We start from the raw sequence: 24469 nt of genomic DNA, 5'->3' as shown, positions 1-24469 counted from the left end.
AACCAAGGAATCTGACTTTGAATCTTACCAGAAACCAATGGAACATTCATTGCTCATTTAACATATTTTCAGGATAAATTGCCAATATTATGTGGGATAACAAATAGCTTGTACCCAAACTGTAAACTATCCATGAATAGAAATGGTGTTAACTTAAGAACCTTTCTTTCTGTGATATTTAATATTTGTCCTTATACTAGTTAAGATGGAAAAAATATAAACAGGAAACTTACTCTGAACAGCATGTATTTCAGGCTGACCAAGAGGGCTTAATACTTATCAGGAGGCATACCTGTAAGGTTTTTGTGACATGGCCAATGTTTTCTAAATACAGTTCAGGTGACTGAGCACATCGTAAGTAAGCCATCCCCATGAAGAAAGATTACAAAAAAGCAAACGAGAGCACATTTATATTCAGTAAACTGAAAAAAAAAAAAATAGCTGCCTTAGAGATCTGAACCTGAATGTCACTGAGCTCAAAGATTCATATTTGCCTTAAAAGGACATTAAGCACAATCCACCTATTCTACGTCATCAGAATAACATGTACTGAAGCAACATGTGTTCATTCACGTATGTGTAACCTCCCATCGTGAAAAACCCTTTACAAAGGAAATCTGATTAAGGTTCCCAATAATCCCACGAAATTGACATATATAGAAATCCTCACAAAACAAACATAATTAGAGTAGAAAACTAATCTTTGGCTTGGTAGGTGAGTGAATTGTTTTCCATTTATGTTGGTTTGGCCAACTTACCTGGAATTCTGAAAGTATAAAACCCTGGGCTCCATCAAACAATAGAGACAAAGGGAGACACAGCATAACCTAACAGAATGGTGACTCTGGAGTCGGAATGTTTGGGTTTGAATCCTAGCTCTATCATTTACCAACTGTATGACCCTACGTGCCCTTCAATGCCCACATCTGGAAAATGGAGATGACAATATTAACATATTAACATAGGTGACCTTGAAGATTAAAGGAAATAATGCACATAAAGAATGTGAATAATACCTGGTACATTTAAAAGATACTAGCTATTGTTGTTGACGTTGTTATTATTATTTCTAAAACGATGAAATCCACCTCTCCCCAAATATTTTACTACTATTTCTCCAGTTAAGGTGATATTCCAGGTAAACATCAATTTACATGCTTAGATAATCTACACAGTTCATTTTAGAATGAATCTGAGAAATAAAAAGCATGACAACATTCAATTATATATACATTTTTATAACTCTAAAGTTTGAGTTAGAAGAGGCCTCTCTAAAACGGCACTCCTTAAACCAAAGCATAATTGCTCTTATTACCTGGATGTGATCTTCCTGATAAAGGGGGTTGTATCTGTGACAAAGAATCTTTGTTCTCATTGGTAATCTTCAATAGATTATCAAAATCTTTAGTGTAAGATCTAGTGCAATAGCATTAGGTTTTCTAAAGCTCTGAAACCTGAATTCCTAGGGAAAACACAATCTTCTACCCTCAGATCATTTTAAAACAGTGTCAACGAAATATGTTTTTAATTATATGCAAATGACTGTTTCAGAATAAATAAAAATCTTCACATTAAGGCTAGGAAATATTCAGAAAGAGAGAAGAGAAAGTAAACCATACTATTATATAGATACTACATATTATATATATATATATATTATATTAATAAATACTATAAATACTATAAATATTATATAAATTTACATATTTCAATAAGATTTTTTCCCCCTATACGAAAAGAACCAAGATACAATTGCTTATAGGTTTTGAGAATTATAGAAAAAAGATAGCTATGTTATACAATGGAAAACTTTGCAAAAAGCAGTTGTAAAATGTGAGAAAGTCTGGCTGATCTCCAGGGTTAAAACTAGTAAGCAGTAACTTGGACTCCCTCCCCCAGCCGCTTTTAAAAAAATGTTTGATTCCTATGTTTAAGAACTCCCCAAGGATCTGTTTTTTTACGGATGTAATCGACAAAGGGTGACTTTCAATATTGTTCCATATTCGTCTCTAAGGCTTTATAATAATTCCAACTTTCATGTTGTCCACACATTGGAGACTGTTGAATATTCATGAGCTGCTTTCACTAACGCAGCAGGCAAGCACACAGTGTTCCTTTGCTAAGGCGGTTGCCCCTATACCTTTTGGACACAGGAACATGTGAAGAATGTGCTACAACTGGCAACCTATCTCAATTTTTTTCAGAATGGAACAAACAAGGGTAGTAAAGGTCTTTGAATACAGTAACAGAAGTACCTTTTCCCACGGATGCAAAACAAGTGATAAATTCTAACTTCCATTCTTTGCCTAAGTTTTAGGGAGGGAAGATTAAGATAAAGAAAGAGATCAGCAATTCGCCTCAATTCACTGAGATGGGAGAAGGAGGAAATGGAATGCACAGGCCAAAAGAAGAGCTCGAACGTAGAGGGCTTCCACTGTATAGGAAATACGCTACCAGACTCTCAAATGTTCTGCAGCTGTAATAGTACTTGTCTTAGGGGAAAATACAGACTCGATGCCCAAAGGTTTTGAACTGTTTTACGTCCCAAACACTTCTCTAGGTGTGGTAAAAGAGTAGTTCATTAATGTTTGCATTTATGAAAGCCTGAAGTAATAAAAATCTTATAAAAATGTGTTATTGCATTAATTTTTACTTTAATTGGTCTTCTAAACTTAGGATCTTTTAAATAGGTAATTTTAAGAAATAGCAAAGTACAGATTATGACTTTAAGAGTAATATAATGAGGGGCGCCTGCGTGGCTCAGTCAGTTAAGTATCTGACTTTGGCTCGGGGTTCTGGGATTGAGCCCCTTGTCAGGCTCCCTGCTCTTTGGGGAGCCTGCTTCTCTCTCTCTCCCCTGCTCGTGCTCTATCTCTTGCTATCTCTCTCTCTTTCAGATAAATAAAATCTTTGAGAAAAAAAAAGAATAATGAAACTACTTCTTGAATTGCATGAAAAAAAACAGATGAAGCTTAGTTTATAATCCATAAAATTCTGCTTCATTTAAGTCTTACCAGTGACTTTCAAAACACACAGATGTGCTGTGACAGAATTTCTTTGGACAGTTTTTGGGTGTCAGAAGGAACTTAATATTAAGAACCACCCTCCTCAATTATAAAAATAACCTCAAATCTAAAAAGAGCAAAATCCTTGAAAAACTTAGCTTTAGACTGGAATTTATTTTCAATTCTTCCCCTTGGCCCCCTTGCTGTTGTGGCATTGAAAGCTGGGCTCAAAACCTGTTTGACCACTGAAGCACTTGAAAACACTTGGAGCAAAAACAAATTTGTCTTCTAAAACTGTAAAATGCTGACAAACCCTTTATAGAGGACACAGGAAAAAAAAATGTTTTCCCTCCATATACAAACAGCTCAGTCTGAAGGCTGCCGAGAACACTGCTAGTCAAAACAGGTTCATTATTCTAACCTTGAGCTCTCAGAGAAGGAGAATATTTGATACATTCTCATTAACAAAGGTTCAATGCACATTTGAGTTTCTTTTTGTACCCTTTCGTACATTTTATGTTTCGCTGCTTAAAACACCTGTATAACTTAATTCAAAATTAAATAGAACTACTGATATGATACAAGGATGCTGATAGCAGGGCTTGCTAGCTGTCCACTCCAGTCCACGCCACCTTCCTTCCACGGAAATGAAGTAGCCACATGCCCAGCAACAACGCAGTCCCCAGTCTCTCTGGCAATGAGATACGGCCATGTGACTAACTCCCCTCCAACTCCCCTCCCTCCTGGCAAAATGCAGTGTGTGCGGCTTCTAGGCCTGGCCAATAAACTATGCCAGCAGTAACATTCCTCAACGCTCCTGCTCTCCCTCTGCGAGCTGGACAGGAGGTGCAAACCACCATAGTTCTCTGGAAGCTACTGGAAGACGACAGAGAGGAACTTGGCCTGGGTCCCTGAAAAGCTGCACAGAGCAAGTCCTCTACTCCTCTCCCTGGTCCTCAACTCCTATTTTAGGTTGTTATGGGAGAAGGAACATTTATTGTGTTCAAGACATTGTGTTTTGGGTCTTCTTGTTACACAAGTTACCCTAAAAAATACGGCAACCGTTCATGCACTCTTTTTCAACACATTTTTTTGATGAGTGCTGAACTTTGCTGGGTATTGGAGTACGAGGGTGAAAGGTGAACCAGACAGACACTGGTCCTTGTCATCATGACTTCTGCATTTTGGTTACTGCTCCAACTGTGGTTTGCTACACTGTTAATATTATCTTTATTTCTAAGATAGATTCTTTCTGAATGATAATGCTAAACATTAATTGGCAAAACATAAAATTCAAAGTGGCCAGCACATTCTTTCCCTATTCAATAGCATGCAAAGGAAAGAAACTCTAGATGTATGTATAAATGTGGTGAGCTTAAAAAGTTAGAAGAGTATTTATTTTTCTTAGATGAAGGGTAGGTTGTGGTTAGAAAGTAGGGACAGACCTTTGGCCTAAGGTGAAGGAGGTAGTGGGGCAAACCATTCAAGTTTCTGATGGAACAGTTTTTAGATCAAAGGGAGTTATAATCTAACCCCTTCACCCACCCTCCAGGCTCCATCCCCTATCCATTACTCAAGAACACTGATCCTGCAATGGATCCCCTTCTCTTGCACATCACTCCCTCCCTCTTTTGGTCTATCTTATACAAATACTCTACCATATCACTGTCTTTTAAAAAAAAATTATTTATTTGAGAGACAGAACATGAATGGGGGGGGGTGGGGAGCAGAGAGAGAGGGAGAAGCAGACTCCTGCTGAGCAGGGAGCCTGACACCGGGCTCGATCCCAGGAACTGAGATCATGACCTGAGCTAAAGGCAGATGCTTAGCCACTGAGCTACCCAGGCGCCCCCATGTCACTGTCTTTTAAAATGGCACTGGAGGAGATAATGCTAAGTGAAATAAGTCAAGCAGAGAAAGACAATTATCATATGGTTTCACTCATTTATGGAACATAAGAAGTAGGAAGATCAGTAGGAGAAGAAAGGGAAGAAGAAAGGGGGGGGAAACAGAAGGGGGAATGAACCATGAGAGACTATGGACTCTGGGAAACAAACTGAGGGCTTCAGAGGGGAGGGGGGTGGGGGGAATGGGATCGGCTGGTGATGGATAGTAAGGAGGGCACGTATTGCATGGTGCACTGGGTGTTATACGCAACTAATGAATCATGGAACTTTACATCAAAAACCAGGGATGTACTGTATGGTGACTAACATAATTTAATAAAAAAATTATTATTAAAAGAAAATAAATAAAACCCCTCTCTTGATCTTGCATTGTCTTCAGCTGCTGCTTCATTTTTCTTCACCCCTAAAGAGCCAAACCTGTTCAAAGACTTTCTGTACCTGCAGTACCCCATTCATTTCCTCTGATTCTTTCTTGAACCCATCTAACTAGATGTTTTCCCCTCTTTCCCCCCAAATCTACCATCAAGGTAGAGGTGGGTGAGCTATATACATGTGAAATTACTATTCACTCACTGTTCCAATTTTTCTCTTCTGATTTGCTCTTAACTAAAATCTAATAAGGCTCTTGCCCCCATTTTGCACTGAAAATGGCTAGTTGCTCCTCCTCCATCTTTTTTGCTTATACCTTCCCACCTGCCTACCCACTAAATGTGGTATGTCCCAACACACTATCATTGGATCCCTTCTTTTTGCTTATTCGCTAGATGTCAGCTCAGACCATCCCAAGGCTTTACATGCCAACTGGTGCCAAAGACTTGCAAACCTATTTCATCTCTCCCATGAACTCCAGATTCACATCTCTAACTGCCTACTTGATTCTTTACTAATAAACATCTTAAGCTCAACATAACCAAATGGAACTTTTGACTTTTCCCCTGAATCTGCCCCTCCAGTTTTCTCCATCCTTCCAGCTAGCTATTCCAAAGGTCTCAGAGTCATCCTACACCCCTTCTTTCTTCACACACACATCCAATCTATTAGAAAATTCTCTTGCTTCTAACTTAAAATACATTCATAGTCTGACCCGACCACCTCTATGGCTATCATCCTGGCCTAAATCGATATCATCCCTTGCTTAGATTATGTGAATTATTTTGCTTTAGTGTTTGCTCATCCCTTACCATCTCTGGGCTCTTCTCCCCTCTCCTCCTGGGCTATTCTTAACACAGTTGCTAGAGTGAGTCTTTCAAAAGGTACATCAGAAAATGATTTTCTTCTCTTTGATCCTCTAATGGCTCCTCATCTCACTTAAGGTAAATCCCAAAGACCTAAAAATGGCTACAAAGGCTTAAGTGATCAGTACCTTTGCCACATCTCTGACCTCATCTCTTATAATCCTCCTCAACTCTGCTCCAAGCACAGCAGCCTCTTGCTTATCCTTAGCGGGCTACGCCTGCTGCCCCGTCTGGCTAGACAGCTTCTCCCTGAAGTTCCTGATGGCTCACTCCCTCACCTCTTTCAGGTCCCTGCCCAGATCTTCTCAGTGAGGCCTGACCCGAGTATCCTCTGTACAACGTCAGTCCTACACCTCCCACCACTTTGTCTTCTCCGCCCACTTCATTTCTCTCCACAGCATGGATCACCTTCTATTTTCTTGTTTCTTACTTGATCCTATAAATAATGTAAACTTCATGATGGCTGAGAGTGTGTCCGTTTTGATAACCATTGTGTCTTTAGTTCCTAAAAGAGGGTTGTCATATAGTTAGTGGTATAATTGAAAGAATGAATCATTTTAAATCAGTGGCTCACAATGTTGGGCTTTTTTACATTATATGGATAGTACCCAGTCACTGTCATGCAGTTTGTGACAGCAGTTCTTGCTGAGTTGTAGTGCACTGAAAACAAAGGCTGAAAAGTGCTGCATTAGGTAGAAGACTGTTTTGCAGAGGTAAGGCAGTGTGGGGCTGGGAGCGGGTGCAGGTGTGCAGGCATGCTGGGTGGCTGTTTTGATGTTCCAGGGGAGTTATAACAAGGGCCTCAGTGATGTGATGACAATACAAAGGGACAAGGAGAATCTTCATAACATTTTTAAAGAACAGTCAACTAAATTTGACAACTGATTGAAAAGCTGGAGGAGGGACTGGGGGCAAGTCCAGGAAATAACTTAGAAAAGGGCTGAGAAGATGACGGTGTGATAAGATCAGATGGCTCTCCTGGTGAAAACGAGATCAAGGAAAGACAATGAGTTGGGTTTTAGCAAGCTGACTTACTCACTTTCTTTTTCTTTTCTTTTCTTTTCTTTTCTTTTCTTTTCTTTTCTTTTCTTTTCTTTTCTTTTCTTTTCTTTTCTTTCCTTCCTTCCTTCCTTCCTTCCTTCCTTCCTTCCTTCTTTCCTTCCTTCGGGGGGAGGGGCAGAGGGAGAGGGAGAGAGAGAAAATCTCCAGCAGACTCCCCACTGAAAACAGAATCTGACACAGGGCTTGATCTCGTGACCCCGAGATCATAACCTGAGTTAAAACCGAGAGTCAGACGCTTCACCAACTGAGCCACCCAGGCACCCCCAACACACTGACTTTCTAAGGTGAACTGGGGAGAGCTTCATTCAAATGTTGACTTGCGAGTCATTTATAGAGAGGTGATGTCTGACACCATGCAAGTGGAAAAGCTCTCAAGTAAAGTGCTGATGCAACGAGAAATGAGACAAAACTTGGGGAACATCTCCATCCATGTATGCTTTTTGGAAGATGAGCCAATGAAAGAGATGACACGGAAGAAAGTCATGGTGATAAAAGGACATGGAGAGGTCAGCATCACAGAGGCCGAGGGAGACAGTTCTGAGAAAAAGGGATGAAGCATCAAGCCCCATGAGGACTTGGGGAGTCAAGGACCAAGCAGACATCAGACCACAGGTGTCTTCAAATTGAGGACATTTCCAACTCCATGTCCAAACAGTGACATGTAGAAAGCAGTTTCCGCAAAGAAGTGAGCAACCCCGGGCTACTGGGGTTGATGAGTAAGTGCAGACTGTTCAGAATGTCTGACGGCAAGTGAAGGAAACAGGCTGGTCATCAGAACAGAGGGGGCAGAAAGGGACTTATGCATGAACTGTGCTCAGTTTTCTCTATTCTTTAGCATACGAGTTGCTTTTAAATCTCACAAAAAACCACAATGAGGTATTAATATTCCCACTTTATGGATGAAGTAACTGAGGATACAAAATATGCCTACTTACCATAGATATTAAGTGATAAGGTTGACACGGAAACTGAGGTCTGACTGCAAGGCCTATGCTCTTAAGCCTTGAACCCTGCCTGTGATTTCAGAGGGTGTACAAGACATTAAATAGATTTTGTTTATTATTATTTTTAAAAGATTTATTTATTTGAGAGAGAGAGAGAGTGAGAGCATGTAGTGGGGTGGGGAGGAGCAGAGGGAGGGAAAGAATCTCAGGCAGACTCTTTGCTGAGTGTGGAGTCCAATGTGGGGCTCAATCTCAGGACCCTGAAATCATGACCTGAGCTGAAATCAAGAGTTGAACACTTAACTGACTGAGCCAGCCAGGTGCTCCTAAATAGAGGATGTTTATAAATAAGAGAGCTACTAGACTACATTTTTGTTTTTTAAATAATGCATGTAATGCTTATTATAGAATTGGTGTCATATGGAGAGCATTTGAAGAACAGAGGACGGAGCAACAGTTGCTCCCAATACCACTACTACTACCATCCTACAGTCACTTTAGGCACATTGCCTTGCAGTCTGTTGTCCTGGGAATGAACAATTTCATATACAATTTATACACATATATAATATATATACACATATATGTATACATGTATGAATGCACAAGCTGTGTATATTGCTTCATAACCTACTTTTAATTTTGAGGGAGGATATAGGGGAGTCCCAGCTCCACCACTAATGTGTGACCTTAGACAAGTTGTTTACTCTCCTCTGCTTCGTTCTCCTCATGTTTAGAATGAGAATTATAATAATAATAAATCTACTTTCAGGATTACTGGGAGGATTAAACTTGATAATTTTATACAGAGCACTTAAAATATAACCTGTCAATGGTTTTTATTACACGGTCTTCACAATCCTAATATTGTTGAATTGACATACAAATGTTGCTTATCTGATCTTGCAATTTTGAACATTTAAATTGCTCCTAATTTTCTATGATTCTAGAAAGCCTCGTGGTGAGCAAATTAATACCATGGTCTTTTTTTTTAAAGTAGAACTGAGTGGCAGAAGTACGAGTACTGGATAAAATCCATGACTGACTTAGGACTTTTGGTTCAAGCTGTTAAACTGTGCCCAGGAGAGAAAGCTTTTAGAGATGGAGACTTTTTCTAGGCCAACAGAAATGAGCCAATGAAGAGGAAGCCATGAAAAGTGTGTGAGTGTATGTATGTGTTTGTACATGTACATGGGTGTGGGGTGGGGAGATGGATGTAGAAGACAGAATTTATAAAGATACTTCTTGATTTTAGAGGTTAACCTTAGAGATTAGAAAAACCATGCTATCATTTGAGCAGGTGAGAAAAGAAAGTGAGTAGGGTTCTAGAGACGTTTTGAAGCAGGAGTGAGGGAAGTTGTTGAAACACAGGCTGTGCGTCAGTTCTTCAAAGTAAACCAGGAGACGAGGTTCTCCTCTGAGGGCGACTGAGGGGCACGGGCATGAGCTAGGAGTTTAAAGAGGGAAGAAAAGTTTGTGATTGTGGCAATAATTAGAGATAAGGCAGAACACTCTAATGTCACTTATTACCCCTAATTTTTAAGCTCTGAATTGTCTGTAGTCTCTTGGTCTCTGCTGGTCATGACAGTCTCGAGAGGTGAAAGCGCAACGGGGAACATGCCCAGACAGTTCCCACTTCAGAGATTCCAAACCTCCAAGATGCTTTTTTGGGTCTACGGCATATTCTCCTCAGTTATATTGTGAGCTGGTGTAATCAGTGTGAAATTATTAGTCACTGTGTTCAGTTACTCTCTTCTCACTTTCTCTGGAAAATGGCTTTTGTTCTCATCTCTTCTCCCCAACTGCTTTTACTAAGTGATCTCTAGCTTGCTAATCCCAATGGTCAAACTCTCAGTCTTCTGCTTGATCCATCATCTGACCTTCTCTCCTCCTTGAGACATTCTGTTCACTTGGCTGCCAAGGCACTAAACTCACCTTGTCTGTCTTCTACTTCGCTAGTCTCGTAAATCTCCTCCCCTGGTAACGTCTCATTTCCCCATCCTCTAAATGTTGGTGTGTCTCAGGGCTCATAGTCCCTGAGGCGGCTTCTCTTTCCTGTCCACATTCACTGCCTCAGTCATCTTGCCCAGTATACTGCTTTAAATATCCTCTATCTGTTGATGACTCCCACATTGTATCTGCAGCCAGGATTTCTTCCCTAAACTCTTGGCCCAGAAATCCACTTGCTTCCTTGATATGCCCTCTTAGATATCTAATGGGCAGCTCAATCTTATATCCAAAACTGAACCCAAACTTCTGTCTGTCTTCTCTCAGTTAAACTGGCAACACAAATCTAGTTGCTCAGGGCAAAATCCTTGGAGTCATCTTTGACTTCTTAATTATTTTCACACCACACAGGTGATGTCAGGAAAACCTGTCAATTCTACTTTCAAAACACATGCAGAATCTGTTCACTGTGTCACGACTATTGCAATGTACCACTCCAGAAGGAGTTTAGTCAATGTGAACAGTGCCCCCTAGAGTAGTGCATTGTGCAGCCTGCAAGGAAATACATGCTGGCTCTGGCATCACCTTAGTTCAAACCATCATCATCTCAAGTCTAGATTATTGCAATAGCTTCTTAACTGGGCTCCTTGTTTCTGCCCCTGCCTGCTTACTGTCTATTCTCAACATAGTTGTCAAACAAATTTCAGTAAACCAGATCACTGTTCTACCTAGAACCCTCAAATGGATTCTCATCTTACCCAGAATGAAGGCAGAGTCCTCACAATGATCTATGAGGCCCTCTTTCATCTGCCCAACCTCTCCTACTACCTCTTTAACTTGGCTCACTCTCTTCCAATCACATAGTGTCTTTGTTTTTTGAAAATTCCAGATAAATGACTGTCTCAGGGCCCTTGCACCTACTATCATAGTATGGCTTGCTTCCTTACTTTCTCTAAGTCTTTACACTCAAATGTCAAATTCTTGGAAGGTCTTCCCAGACCACTCTATTTAAAATCGCATCCCTTGCCCCCTCACAATTCCTATTCCCATTTCCTGCTTTATGTTTCTTCCCAGGAGTTATCACTATCTAATTTATTTTGTGTTTTACTTACTTGATTATTGTCTGTTTCCCCTACTAGGATATAAGCTCCATGAGGACAGCTACCTTTGCCCGTTTTTCTCACTGCTTTATCCCCAGGATCTGAAATATTTCCTGGCACATAAAGCATATAATTCCGTATAATTCCCATTGCCCCTCCGTCCACCGCCCTGACCCAGCTATACAAATATGTTTAGTCAGGGTGTAAAGAACTTGAAATGGAGTAGGAAAAGGTATTGGGGGGGAGTTGGGAATGGTAAAATTAGGAGGCTAAAAATAAGGGACAAGTAAAGATGCACAATTTAACTTTTAAGATAGAGTCTAAATACTTGCTATGTTCCCTGGCTCTTTGCTTTGTGGTTACCTGTGAAGATTAGATTAAAACATTTATGGAATATGACAGTTAGAAAAGCTCTTAGAAAACACTCTCACTTTAGATGAGGAAGTTTTTCTTCTGAGTTGTGCTGGCAGGTTTTTCAATTATTCACTGCGACAAAGACATGGTCCACTTGGCTCATTTATGTTTATAGGTGACATTCACAATCCTGGAATGAGGAAACTGGCAACTAAGGTGGGGGCAAATCCTTTCATATAAAAAAGACTGGATAGCATTAGGCTCTGCCATCCAAACACTTTTAAACAAAGAATATGTCCACAGTTTTATCAAATACATATTCTAAGGAATAAATGTACTTTTTCGTTTTTATTAGCTATTACCACCTAGCTAATTTAAGACACTGTTCCCGGTGGAAAAAAAATATTAATGGGTTAAGTTCATACAAAAAGGGATTGAAATAGAGAAAAATATCTTTCCAAAGAAGTCAATTGTTGGACTTTTAGTCATTATAATCTCTTTGGCAGATAAGCAAACTGTGAGCCAAATAAAGTGCTATTGAAATTAGCACCATTTATTTCATTTAAAAATTTACTTCCCCCAAATAAGAATTAAGTTAATGTTAAAAACATAAATGTGTGTAATGGTTGCAAAGCTTAAATTCTTTATTTGGAGTGTATCAGACATGGGCCTGAGGTGGGTGATTGCTTCTGTCCCTTCTAGCTGGTTACTTTACTTTTAGAAAGAGAGTATCAAGATATTTGGAGGGAAAGGGGCTCCTTGGTGACTTGGTTAAGCGTCTGCCTTCGGCTCAGGTCATGATCCCAAAGTCCTGGGATCAAGCCCCACGTCAGGCTCCTTGCTCAGCGGGGAGTCTGCTTCTTCCTCTCCCTCTGCCTGCTGCTCACCCTGCTTGCTCTCTCTCTTTCAAATAAATAATACTTAAAAATCTTAAAAAAAAAAAAAGACATCTGGAGGGAAAAAAAGAAATTAACATGTTTCCCTGGATTTGCATTTACATATGTTTTATTTAGGGCAAAACTGGGGATCTTCTCTGAGCACATGCAGAAATTGATAATGGAAAATAGGTGGCCTATAAGTTTATTAAATGTATAGAAAACCCAGCATGGAGCTAAAAGCTGGTCAGAGATAAAACAAATCAGAGTATTTACACACTGAACAGTAAGAACAGACATTACCTATTTTTATTATGGGGACTCCAGCTCATGTTATGTAATAAATTTTATCTTTAGTTTTTGCTGTTGTTAAATTTTTTAAAACTAAAGGGACTAAGAAGACAGACTTTCGTTCTCACTTCTCAGAGAAAGTGAAGCATACACAGAAAAGGATGATGTATACTAATAGTTAAACTGAATAAACATAGTTATCAATGGAAACCAGTTATAATAATTTATATATTAAATCAATGATCCAATAATTTATATATCAAATCAATGATCAAATACAAAGGAAACTCTGTAAGAGGTTGATCTTTTTTGTTTTTGTTTCTGATTAATTAGGAAGAAAATACTTTATAGAGTATAGATTTGAACTAAATTTCTTAACACAGAGATTTCTGTATACTAAGATAGCTGATCCTCTTTCCCTATGTAGTTTTCTTTCACCTGGCTTTAAGTTCATTAATTTTTTTTTTTACATAATCATATATATACGAGATGAACAGAATGGGGGAAAATAAAAAATGCTTTAATGGCAATATTCCAAAAATAAAATTTAAAAATACTCAAAAGAATGAGATAAAAATCATTTGAATAACATGGAAATCAAAGCGAGCTGTCTCTGTTTCTTTTGGCAGAATATAATCTTTCTCAGCTTTGATTTTTATATTAAAAAGAAATACGAGTGTGTATACCTAGTAGCTCTGAGATCTTCACAACTCATATCCTATAGTTCTATGAAGCTCATGATTGAAATTATTATTTTTTACAAAGCAAGGAAGAGAAATGTGATATTTCTTAATTGGCTACAAGTAAAAATTTTATAGAATTTTCACTTACCACAAGACCATCTTGATTTTCACTGAGTTCAGAAAGTTTGGAATTGGATTTCTGACGTTTAGGTTTGCCCCTTTCTCCAATATAACCAGAAGAATTTTCATATAATTTTTCCACTTCCTGAGCATTCAAAATACAATCTTCAAGGCTGTTGAACCCAGAAGGAATATTTTCTTTGTTGATAAGTCCCCTTGAATTAAAAAAAAAGCTTAATTTTAAAAGGTAAAAGCAACATTTTAATGACACTGTCACTGCATCACATGGGAAATCAGGAGAGTGCCCAGAAATTCCAGTTTGCCTCTTTGATCAAAATCTGAGCACAGTGCTACTCCTGAGACCACTTGGTGCCAAATAAATCACATTACAAGAGAAATTATTCCTAGAGGCAAACTGGCAAGGACTGTGTTTCTACCAATGAACAACTTTTGAGGTTGTACTGAAAGTAATTTGTATTCAAATAGGGAAAACAGTGCAATCTTACAAAACAATTTCCCATTATTAACAGATTACACACACACACACTTTATTTTAAAAATTTATTTATTTGAGGGGCGCCTGGGTGGCACAGCGGTTAAGCGTCTGCCTTCGGCTCAGGGCATGATCCCGGCGTTCTGGGATCGAGCCCCACATCAGGCTCTTCCGCTATGAGCCTGCTTCTTCCTCTCCCACTGCCCCTGCTTGTGTTCCCTCTCTCGCTGGCTGTCTCTATCTCTGCCGAATAAATAAATAAAATCTTTAAAAATAAATAAATAAATAAAAATTTATTTGAGACAGAGAGAGAGAGTGTGTGTGTGTGTGTGTGCGCGCGCGCGTGTGCGTGCGCACGTGCCTGGGGGCAGGGGGCAGAGGAAGAGAGAGAATCTCAAGCGGACTCCCTGCGATCTCAACCAGATCATGACCTGGGCCGAAATCAAGAGTTGGACGCTTAACTGACTGAGCCACCCAGGTGCCCCTGCTACAAACACATTTTATAATAAAATGTGTGGAGGAAAATCTGAAAAGGAAATATGAAATCTTTTTCTCTAGAATGGGACAAACTGATTTTCCCAAGTGATAAAGACATTTTAGCACAGTAGAAAAGCATTAATAACAAACTCTGACTGCATTTGATAATCTTGGTAGAAATAGTGTAAGTTGATAAGAACTGTGGAATACAAAGCATTTTAACTGAAGTATGGATTTGTTACTTCCCAGTACAAGGAGTTTCAGGATGTAAACTTATAACTGGAGGTCCTTCATGACTTAGTCTTTTTTTTTTTTTTTTTTTAAGATTTTATTTATTTATTTGACACAGAGAGAGGGGGTTGGGGTAGAGCGAGCAAGCACAGGGAGCAGCAGGCAGAGGGAGAAGCAGGCTCTCTGCTGAGCAGGGAGCCCAATGTGGGACTCGACCCCAAGGACCCTGGGATCACGACCTGAGCTGAAGGCAGACGCTTCACCGACAGAGCCACCCAGGCGCCCTGTTCATGGCTTAGTTTTAGAAGTAGGTATGAATGTTTTAACTACAGAATTTAATTCATTTAATATTCTTGAAATTGTTCTGAATATTTTAAACATTTCCTTAAGGAGTTTTCATAAAATTAAATTACTTAGCGTTTGTTTTTTTACTACATCACAGGACAAATTAAGCCATCAGGGTAGTGTCAGGGCATGCCAAGGTACAAATGAATGAGATCTCTCCCTTATGGTATGACTGAGTTAAGGTAAGTCCCTAAGCACTTACGACTATATTTTGAAATAAATGAGCTCTAAAGAGCAAAGCAGATGATCACATTTTACCATCAGTTCAATCATACCCAAAAATGAAAGATAATGTTAAATATTTATTCTGCCTTCTAAATTCACATCCTGTCTTAGACGGGCTTAACATAGAGGCAAAATTATGAACTAGGGGCGCCTGGGTGGCGCAGTTGTTAAGTGTCTGCCTTCGGCTCAGGGTGTGATCCCGGTGCTCTGGGATCGAGCCCCGCATCAGGCTTCTCCACTGGGAGCCTGCTTCTTCCTCTCCCACTCCCCCTGCTTGTGTTCCCTCTCTTGCTGTCTTTCTCTGTCAAATAAATAAATAAAATCTTAAAAAAAATTATGAACTAAATATTATCCTAATATTTTCAAAGTTATACTATCTTTGGTGATTTTTAGCACTCCATATTTAATTTAATCTTATTTTATACAACTTTTAATGTAAAAATATATACTTAGCAAAATTACAGAAAAGATTTATGCAACAAATACTAGAAATATCCTACATCTAAAATCACAGAACGCAGAGGAGGAGCGGACAGGGACTCACATGCCGGCACATGTCCTCGTGCAGACGCTCTTCAATCTCCCCTCCACACACTGAGGGTGGTGCCTTTCTATGGATGGTTGGATGAGTCTGGTCTCGACTTCAAAATTAATTGCTTTACTATATAAATTCTGTCTATCACTCTTCATACTTCCTTAACTCCTGGGGTATACATCCTATTATAATCTCTTTCGTGGAGGGGTTTTATGTTTGAAAGCTGTTATGACAGAATTGTGTTTCCCCCCAAATTCCTATGTTGAAGGCCTCACCATCTGTTAATGTGACTGTTTTTGGAGACAGGGTAATTAAGGCTCAATGAGGCCCTAAGGGTGGGCACTCTAATCCAACAGAACTGGTGTTCTAATAAGAAGGGGAGGAGGGATGCCTCAGTAGCTTAGTCAGTTGGCTGCCTTTGGCTCAGGTCATGATCCCAGGGTCCTGGGTTCAAGTTCTGCACTGGGCTCCTTGTGAAGGGGGGTCTCCCTCTCTTTCTGCCTGCAGCTCCCCCTCTTTCTCTCTCTGACAAATAAATAAATAAATATCTTAAAAAAAAAAAGAAGAAGAAGAGGAGGAGACACCAGGAGAGCAAGCACTCAAGAGGAAAAGCCATGGGAGGACATGGTGAGAAGGTACCATCTGCAAGTCCAAGAAAGAGGTCTCAGCAGACACCAATCCTGTCCGTACCTTGATCTTGGACTTCCAGCCTCCAGAGCTATGAGGAAATAAATTCCTGTTGTTTAAGCCGCCCAGACTGTGGTATTTTTTATGGCAGCCCTAGTAGACTAATACAAAAGCTAAAAAGTTTTAGAAATTAAAAGACAAAGTTTATTTTATAATCTTTTTGAATAGTGAATGAATGACTGGAATAAATGCTGTCAAAATAAATAATGGAAATCTGTTCAGCGTGCTCATGTGGCAATCCTGTTCTCTTAAAAAAAAAAAAAATTCTCTGCTTTTGCACGAGTCAACACCTTTCAGCCATGGTACATATGTGACTGTGAGGAGCACTGGTATATAATTTCTGCCCGCAACATTCCGACAGGTTTCAAACAGACTTGACATCACTGAAATCTGACATGAACTCAGATCTCTGGGGCCTCTCACTTTATCTAGAGTTTCTTCCTCACCCCTACAGACACCTTAATGTTCTGGCAATACTCAATTATTTATCATTCTCCTAATACAGCATTGGTTTTTTTGTTTGTCTTTTTTTTGTTTACTTTGCAGTAGGAATTTAATATAGTATTTATATAACAAATATGTACACATTTCCAGTTTATTGTGTTTTGGACAGCTGAAATCACTTTCACCTAAATTACCCTTTGCTTTTAAGAAAATATTTATTATAAAATTTTCACACATATAAAGGAGACACTATCACAATGAACTTCCATATACCCATCACCAAGAGTCATCATTTCCGTGCACCTGGCAGGTTTTTTTAATAAATGAATTAAACTGAACCCCTTCACATAACGAATATATTCCTTAAACTTTGATATTTTTATGGTAGCAAATAATAACATAAGCCTGATAAAGTTTCCTTATAAATTTAGACAAAATAAGAAATCATTTACGCTAAAATGAAATATTTATAGTCTTAGTCTATCTTCTGTATTTATTTCAAAAATCTGCCATAATGACTTTAGTACAGACTTTACTGACACTAATCTCATCCTGAAATATGGCTACCATTGGCTTCAAGGATATAATTTTTTACTTGGTTGCAGCTTTCAGTTGTTAGGAGGCAAAATAATAGACAAAAATACAATGAATTTCTAATTTTTAAACTCTACAGAATAAAGTCTAGCTTAACCTTTATTTTTTAAGCAAAGCCTGATGAAAATCTTTGATAAATCAATTATGCATAGGTATATACTAAGAAAAACATACTCACTGCAGGTTATGAAAATGATTCTCAACCTCTGCACACTCCGTGATTTGTCAGCTATCTCCTGGGGACATACTGGAGAGGACCTTCATGGGGACAAAACTAGTAGGTCTGGGGCCCTGAGGGAGAAAGGCCTTGCTCCTCCACACACCAGGTAAGCTCAGAGAGGCAGTGCAGCATGGACTGGGAGTTGAAGACAAAGGACTATCAAGACATGTTAATTACCCAGCATGTCAGGTTAGGAAGAGGCCATATGCCTAGGAGGCTGAGGCCAACAGCGGGCACAGGAAGGGGACCTCGTGCCCAGACCACACACCAAGGAGAAAGAGTAACATGAGACTGTCTCTGAGTTACCATGGACACACAGTTTGTAGCCTGAGATTTACTCACTCAGTGTCCAACTCTAGTCCGACCACAATGAGTGACCAGCATAAGCAGTGAAGGAAATACCAGAGAAGAAAAATTAAGGGGAAGGCTAGAGTTTCACAGGTTGTACATTAGTTGGCATGTTTCATACTTTTCTATCGCCTGTTCCTTTGGACCTTATCCCACTGCGCTGTCCCCTGCCTGACGCCATGCACCCACCATCAACACTATCACCGTCCGCTCTGTTATTTCCCTTGTGCTTACTACCACTTCCAACCTCTGCTTGCTATCCCTCTGCCCAAACAAGGAGGGTGGAAAGCATAATGTCGTGACACACCAAGGATATTTTAAAAATGCAATGTGTTGCTACATACTATTTGGCAAAAAATGAGGCAGAGGATAAGAACAGTATTAAATAATTTGTACTTGCTGTGTAACACAATATACACAGTACCCAAGCTGATTATACTCCTGAACATTTTCTGTAAAGCTTAGTCAGGAGCTAATTTTAAATGTAAATACCTCCTATATTATAATTTTTCTGTTTTCTAAAGGTAATATTACAGCACTCCCTCTTATCCACCAGCCCCAAGACAATTTTTTTTTTTAAGTTCTGCTTATATCACTTAAAAAGTCAATAGTCTATACCACTGTTTTATTTCTAAAATCACATTTGCTAGTATGGCTCTTAAACATCATCATGATATGCAGCATGGTATTTATTTATACTATTTACCTTTTGTGTAAGCAAAAAGAAGTTTCCTTTTTTTCCCCTAAAATTTTGATGTGCGTTATGAATCCAGGTGAAAAGGAATGAGGGGGACTAAGGTCTGATTTAGTCTTTGACATTTATTTATTTTTATTTATTTATTTTTAAAGATTTTATTTATCTATTTGACAGAGAGAGAGCACACAAGCAGGGGGAGTGGGAGAGGAAGAAGCAGGCTCCCAGTGGAGGAGCCCGATGTGGGGCTCGATCCCAGAACGCCGGGACCACGCCCTGAGCCAAAGGCAGATGCTTAACGACTGAGCCACCCAGGTGCCCCGAGTCTTTGACATTTAATAAGGAGTTCAAAACAATAACTTTATAGAGACCAAATGCTATAGTAGATAAAAATAAAACTTTCAGGAAAAATATATGAATATAACTTTATTTTCCTTGACATTTAAATGATCATTACTGAAAAATATAGATGATAATTGTTTATCTGTATTTTATCAAATCCTCTAATGGAGAATAAAGTTCCTTACGATACTAGTCTTGAAATTCATGCTGTGGGAGAGCTTAAAATTAGTCATTATGATAATAAAGAACTTAAGCATTTCCTCTTCTGATGAGACTTAAACTCAACCCTTCTGAAACTAAAATGCAGTCAACTGTTAAAGTATTACGGTGATATTCTAGCATTCCATCAGGCCAATGTAGTAGGGAAATCTGTTGGTTTCATAAGTTAGTCTAACAACCAAATGAATGTTGTCTAATAAGAAAAAAACCACATCTGCGGTGCCTGGGTGGAGAGCTGGTTGGGTGCCCGACTCTTGGTTTCTGCTCAGGTCGGGATCTCTGCTCAGCATAGAGTCTGCTTGGGATTCTCTCTCCCTCTACCGCCCACCCTACCCCCAACGCACGCACACGCATGCTCTCCCTCTCTCAAATAAATAAATAAATCTTAAAAACAAAAAACAGAACACCTCTGGACAGACATATGGCAATTTTCTCCTCCAGTGGTTCAGCATCCCTCTAAAGAAGATACTCATGAGGAAAGGCATTAAATCAGAGGTGGCTTCCTACGATATACATCTAGACAACATAAAACATCCAGACAAAACTGACCTATTCATTTAGTCACCTACAAATTTCCAAATGTTAGCTACGTTTAGAATAAACGTAATAAATAAAAAAGAAATTTTTGACGTTTTAAACTGAATACTGAAATGGGAATGGCTACAACACAGTGACTAATTCAGCTGTATGTTTTTAAAAGGAGAGGAGAACACGCAAGTAAGAGCAACGCCAACTCACACGTCTCTGCCACGTCGAGCTTCGTCCTGCTCTTTGGACTGGCGGCGGCGCTGTCTGGCAGATGTGGCCGAAGATGCTGATGATGTTCCAGATTCAGAGTCCTCTGAACTTTGGCCTCCAGAGCCGTTAACATCAAAAAGATGCTGTTCTACTGCTGACCGGATGGTTCTTTCTAAGAGTCTAATAAAAGCAGAACACAGAGTCCATCAGGCAATCAAATTTTTCAATGATTGCCTTTAAAAATTTATATCCATCATTTTGGAAATATCAGCATTTCCAATGGTAGATCTACCACAGCTTCATGAGCAAAGACAGCATATGAGACATCTCGAAATATCTGCATCGTGTGTTAAAAATAAAACCAAACCTGACAAATTCTACCAATTTGATCACTGTGTTTCTCATCTCTGTAGGTCCTGGATGACTGAAATGTCACAGCAAGCCCAGCAACAATTATCAGAGGCATTCAGGAAATAAGGGTCATTTAATATAAGGCAGAATGAGGAAATATTTTTTTCCTCATAGAATAATAATAGACCTATTCTTACAAAGGCGAGTTCCTTCAGATTTCATACCAGCTCTGCAGAGGAAGACGGTATGGTTTACAAAGCAAACTGGCACAAATGATTTTATGACGCCTACTATCTATTTAGAATCCCTTTAAGATAAAATTATGCAGGGAATAATGCTATTAAAAAGGAATGCCTCACCAGAACAATTACTACTGAGAACAGCAAAATCTTTCTGATCCTGTCTGCAATGAAACTGTGAAATATATCATTGGAGCTGCATTCATGCAAACATCCCAATGTGTGTTACTGAAGATGGAGGGACAGATTTACTTCATTCAGCCTGAGGAAATACTTAAGCACAGGGGCTGAAAAGAGTGCATGATAAGATAGATAAGGTATCCTTTTTAAAGCCATATAATCTTTTAATGTGTCTAAGCCTTCTTTGGTCACCACATTATTTAATTCTGAATAAGATGGCATGGAAAATTCTAAACATAAACGTCTCGAACCATGTTTTCCTGCACTTGAAAAAAGAATCACACCCAAACTCATCAAACTGTACACATTAAGTATGTATAGATCTTTGTATATTAATTATACTTCAAAAAGGTATCAAAAATTTTAAAAAGAATCACACATTTATTTTTAAACTGTTCAGAAAAGAAATACACTAAGATGGGTTTTGAAAAATTTAAGAACTTTAGATTTTCCAAATGTAGTTTTATAAGAGACACATGGTAATCTCATTAAAACTATCTGAAGACAATGAACAGGTATAGTCTAACTTGGGCATTAGAACCTTTACATTTCGAGGAGCCTGGGGGGTGAGGTCGGTTGAGCGTCCAACTCTTGGTTCTGGCTCACGTTGTGATCTTGGGGTCATGAGATCGAGGTCTAACTCAGGCTCTGTGCTCAGCACAGGGTCTGCTTAAGACTCTCTCTCCCTATCCCTCTGCCGCCCCCATGAATGAATGAATGAATGAATGAATGAATGAATCTTTCAAAAAAAGGAGTTTTTATATTTAGAACCCCACATCCCAATGACTCAAGATTACCTATCAGCGGTCTGTAGGAATGTGAGTGAATTAACATATACATACAAACTAAACCCACACCTTTTCCAAACTATACAAGACATATAAGAGGTAAACGTTATCAGGAAACACACAAGCAGGAACATATCAGTCTCGGTATAATTCTGGAATCTCTTTAAAATTCATAAAGCTAAGAGAGGTCAGTCCTGCTCTCTCACTGCTTCCTCACCTAACAAAGAAGAAAAAACACCCCAATTCATCCTATTAGATCCAAATTCATCCTAATTAGCGCTTCTTTAAATTATTCTTTCTTCTTCCCTATCACATCTTTTCTCCTCTTCCTCCTGATCGTTGTTGACGGAAGATGTGCAAAAAGGCCCATTCATATCTCAGCAAGGAAAGAAGAGAGGTGCGTGTGACGGAAAATCTTTGACCAAGAAACTATTCACAAATATTTATTTAGGGCCTAATATACACCAGGCACTTTCCTAGGTGTTAGGGATACAGCCATGAAATGACAAACAAGGTCCGTGTTTATGGAGCTTACATTGCTATGAGGAAAGACAGTTAATAAACAAGTCATGAAATTTCAGACAATGATAAACACTCTCCAAAATGGAATACAGGATTGCGGAAGGGTTGTGGATAGTCAGGGATGGCTTCTTGGAGGAGAGGACATTTGAACAAAAAAGTGAATGATAAGAAAATGAATGGCCAGGCTGAAAAACGGACAGTGCAAGGGCTCTGGGGCAAATACAAGCTTGGCCTATTCCAGAAACAGAATGTCATGTGGTTGAAACATCATGAGCAATGTGGTCAGAGAGGGAGGCAAGGGCAGGTAGCTGGAGCTTAGATCTTAGTCCTCGTGCAGTTGGCAGCCTTAGGAGGAAAGAGACATGACGGGCCTCATCAACAGCACTGTCGCTGCCCTGTGGAAAAAGGACTTGTTGCCATCACTAATTTGCTTTTGGTTCTGCGTCCCTCTCAGACTGTAAAGTCCCTGAAGGCAGAGCCCGAGGCTTATTTGACATGACACACCTAACACTACGCTTGGCATATTGCCGGTTCTCAATAAATGTAGGCTGATTAAAAATAAGGAAGGAAGAAGTAAAGACACTGTTACTACTTTAACCTTTAATGGCATCCCCCACTGCAAGATCCCTCCCAAAACACATATTTTACAAACATTAATAGACTCTGACATTATTTTGACTGAAACAAAAATCTCGCGTGTTCAAACGGTTGAGCTGTCTCTAGTCACACGCCCACACAGAAGCTCAAACAGGAACACTTCTTATTTAGCCCTCTTCTCTCAGTGGTTTTAAAAATCATCATAGGTTGCTTACTGTATTAATCTTCCAATGCAATACACCATTACAGTAGCTTTTTTCTGTTCGATAAATGGGAAAGGGAAACCCAAATAACTTACTCTCCAGTTGTCGAAACATTGCTGACTTGGGATACATGCGTGCTGTGGAAAAGAAACACAAAGAAAGAAAGTCAGAGTAGACACAGCATCAGAGACCGAGAACCAAACACCTGAAGGGGATTCCAGAGGCCCTGGGTGTTTACTCTTGAACAGTGTTTTTCCTCCCTCCTCCATTTTAAAGCTGTCCATGATAGACCTTTTCAAAGTGACCTTTAAAAACCATCTCTACTCCCCCTACTACCCTGGCCCTCGCCCTCCTTCAGCGTCTTTTCATTTACCCAAAATATTAGTACAATGCCACTGACTGCCTTCCTGCTACCAATTCTACCCATTCCCTGCTTTCCCCAGCCCAAATCTGTTCCCTCCTCATCCACTCCCTCCAGACCTGCAGACAGAAGTGACTTTCTAAAACTGCTCAGAATAGGCAGAAAGCAGCAGGAACCAGAGGGGACAGAGAACAAGGAAGCAACACTGGTTTCTACACAACTATTTCTTTCTTTTTTTAAATGTGTTTAAAAAAAAAAGATTTTATTTATTTGAGAGAGAGAGAGAGCCTAAGCAGGGGGAAGGGTAGAAGGAGAAGCAGGCTCCCCAATGAGCAGGGAGCCCTACGCAGGGCTCGATTCCAGACCCTGAGATCGTGACATGAGCTGAAGGCAGGTGCTTAACTGACTGAGCCATCCAGGTGCTCCTACACAACTATTTCTAAGCCGCCTTTCTTCCCAACTTCCTCAAGATGGAGAATGCTTCGAGTTCTATGTTTCATCTCAACACCTAATTTATGGCCCCTTTATTAAGTATTTATACACTTCCTCTCGTTTTCTATTTCCTCCAAAGCCTGAATTCCTTTGAAAGCATAACAAAGGAGTCAACCTAAAGTGGAATGGTGAAATTATAGAACACCATCTGATGAACACCCTTGGGACTTCGCCCCTCTTGCCTGCCCCCTATGTTCGTAAAACCACTATGAGGTTGAGGCCGGCAGCAATTTCAGCAGCACCGATATCAAGACTTTCTCACAGTCCGCCTTCCAGGGCTTAGTCAGCTTCTAAATCAGGAGTCAAGTCTGTTTAAACGAAAATCTTCCCTGCTTGTCACACTACAGTTTTACCTAATAATATAACAGTTCCCCTTTCTCCTCCTTCTTTGTAGAAAACATCTGAAGAAAATGACAGGTGTTAATGACCAATCCTGATGGCTGCCTTTCAGTCATCCCAAACATCCTCATATATATTCTGAAATTTTCAACATAGTAACATGATTTTTGAAAAAAATCATCTGTTGGGTTTTCTTCCATGTAAGTGGGTATCTCATCTTTTTCCATTGAGAATCTAAGTGCCTCGCGGGATTGTATGATATTTCTCTTTTTCTTTCATTAT

At 39.5% G+C, this 24469-nt stretch overlaps 1 protein-coding gene across 12 annotated transcripts in view; it reads right to left on the bottom strand.

Annotated features, from left to right (window-relative positions):
• Positions 1-24469, bottom strand: part of FAM13A (family with sequence similarity 13 member A) — a 344460-nt gene that overhangs the window by 47584 nt on the left and 272407 nt on the right. For 8 of the 12 annotated variants that reach the window (XM_087863995.1, XM_045791832.2, XM_045791857.2 and 5 more), the window contains 3 exons: positions 23091-23132; positions 20116-20295; positions 13552-13738 (listed from right to left, as the gene is read on the bottom strand). In XM_087863995.1, coding sequence (XP_087720121.1) covers positions 13552-13738; positions 20116-20295; positions 23091-23132 — 409 coding nt within the window. The remainder of the gene's footprint in view (positions 1-13551; positions 13739-20115; positions 20296-23090; positions 23133-24469) is intronic. The other 4 variants (XM_087863994.1, XM_045791895.2, XM_087863998.1 and 1 more) reach the window with 2 other exon arrangements.

This window comes from Ursus americanus, chromosome 8 (assembly GCF_024610735.1).
Source record: "Ursus americanus isolate L20-20 chromosome 8, mUrsAme1.1.p, whole genome shotgun sequence".
NCBI lineage: Eukaryota > Metazoa > Chordata > Mammalia > Carnivora > Ursidae > Ursus > Ursus americanus.
This window is presented reverse-complemented; position numbering and strand designations above follow the sequence as displayed.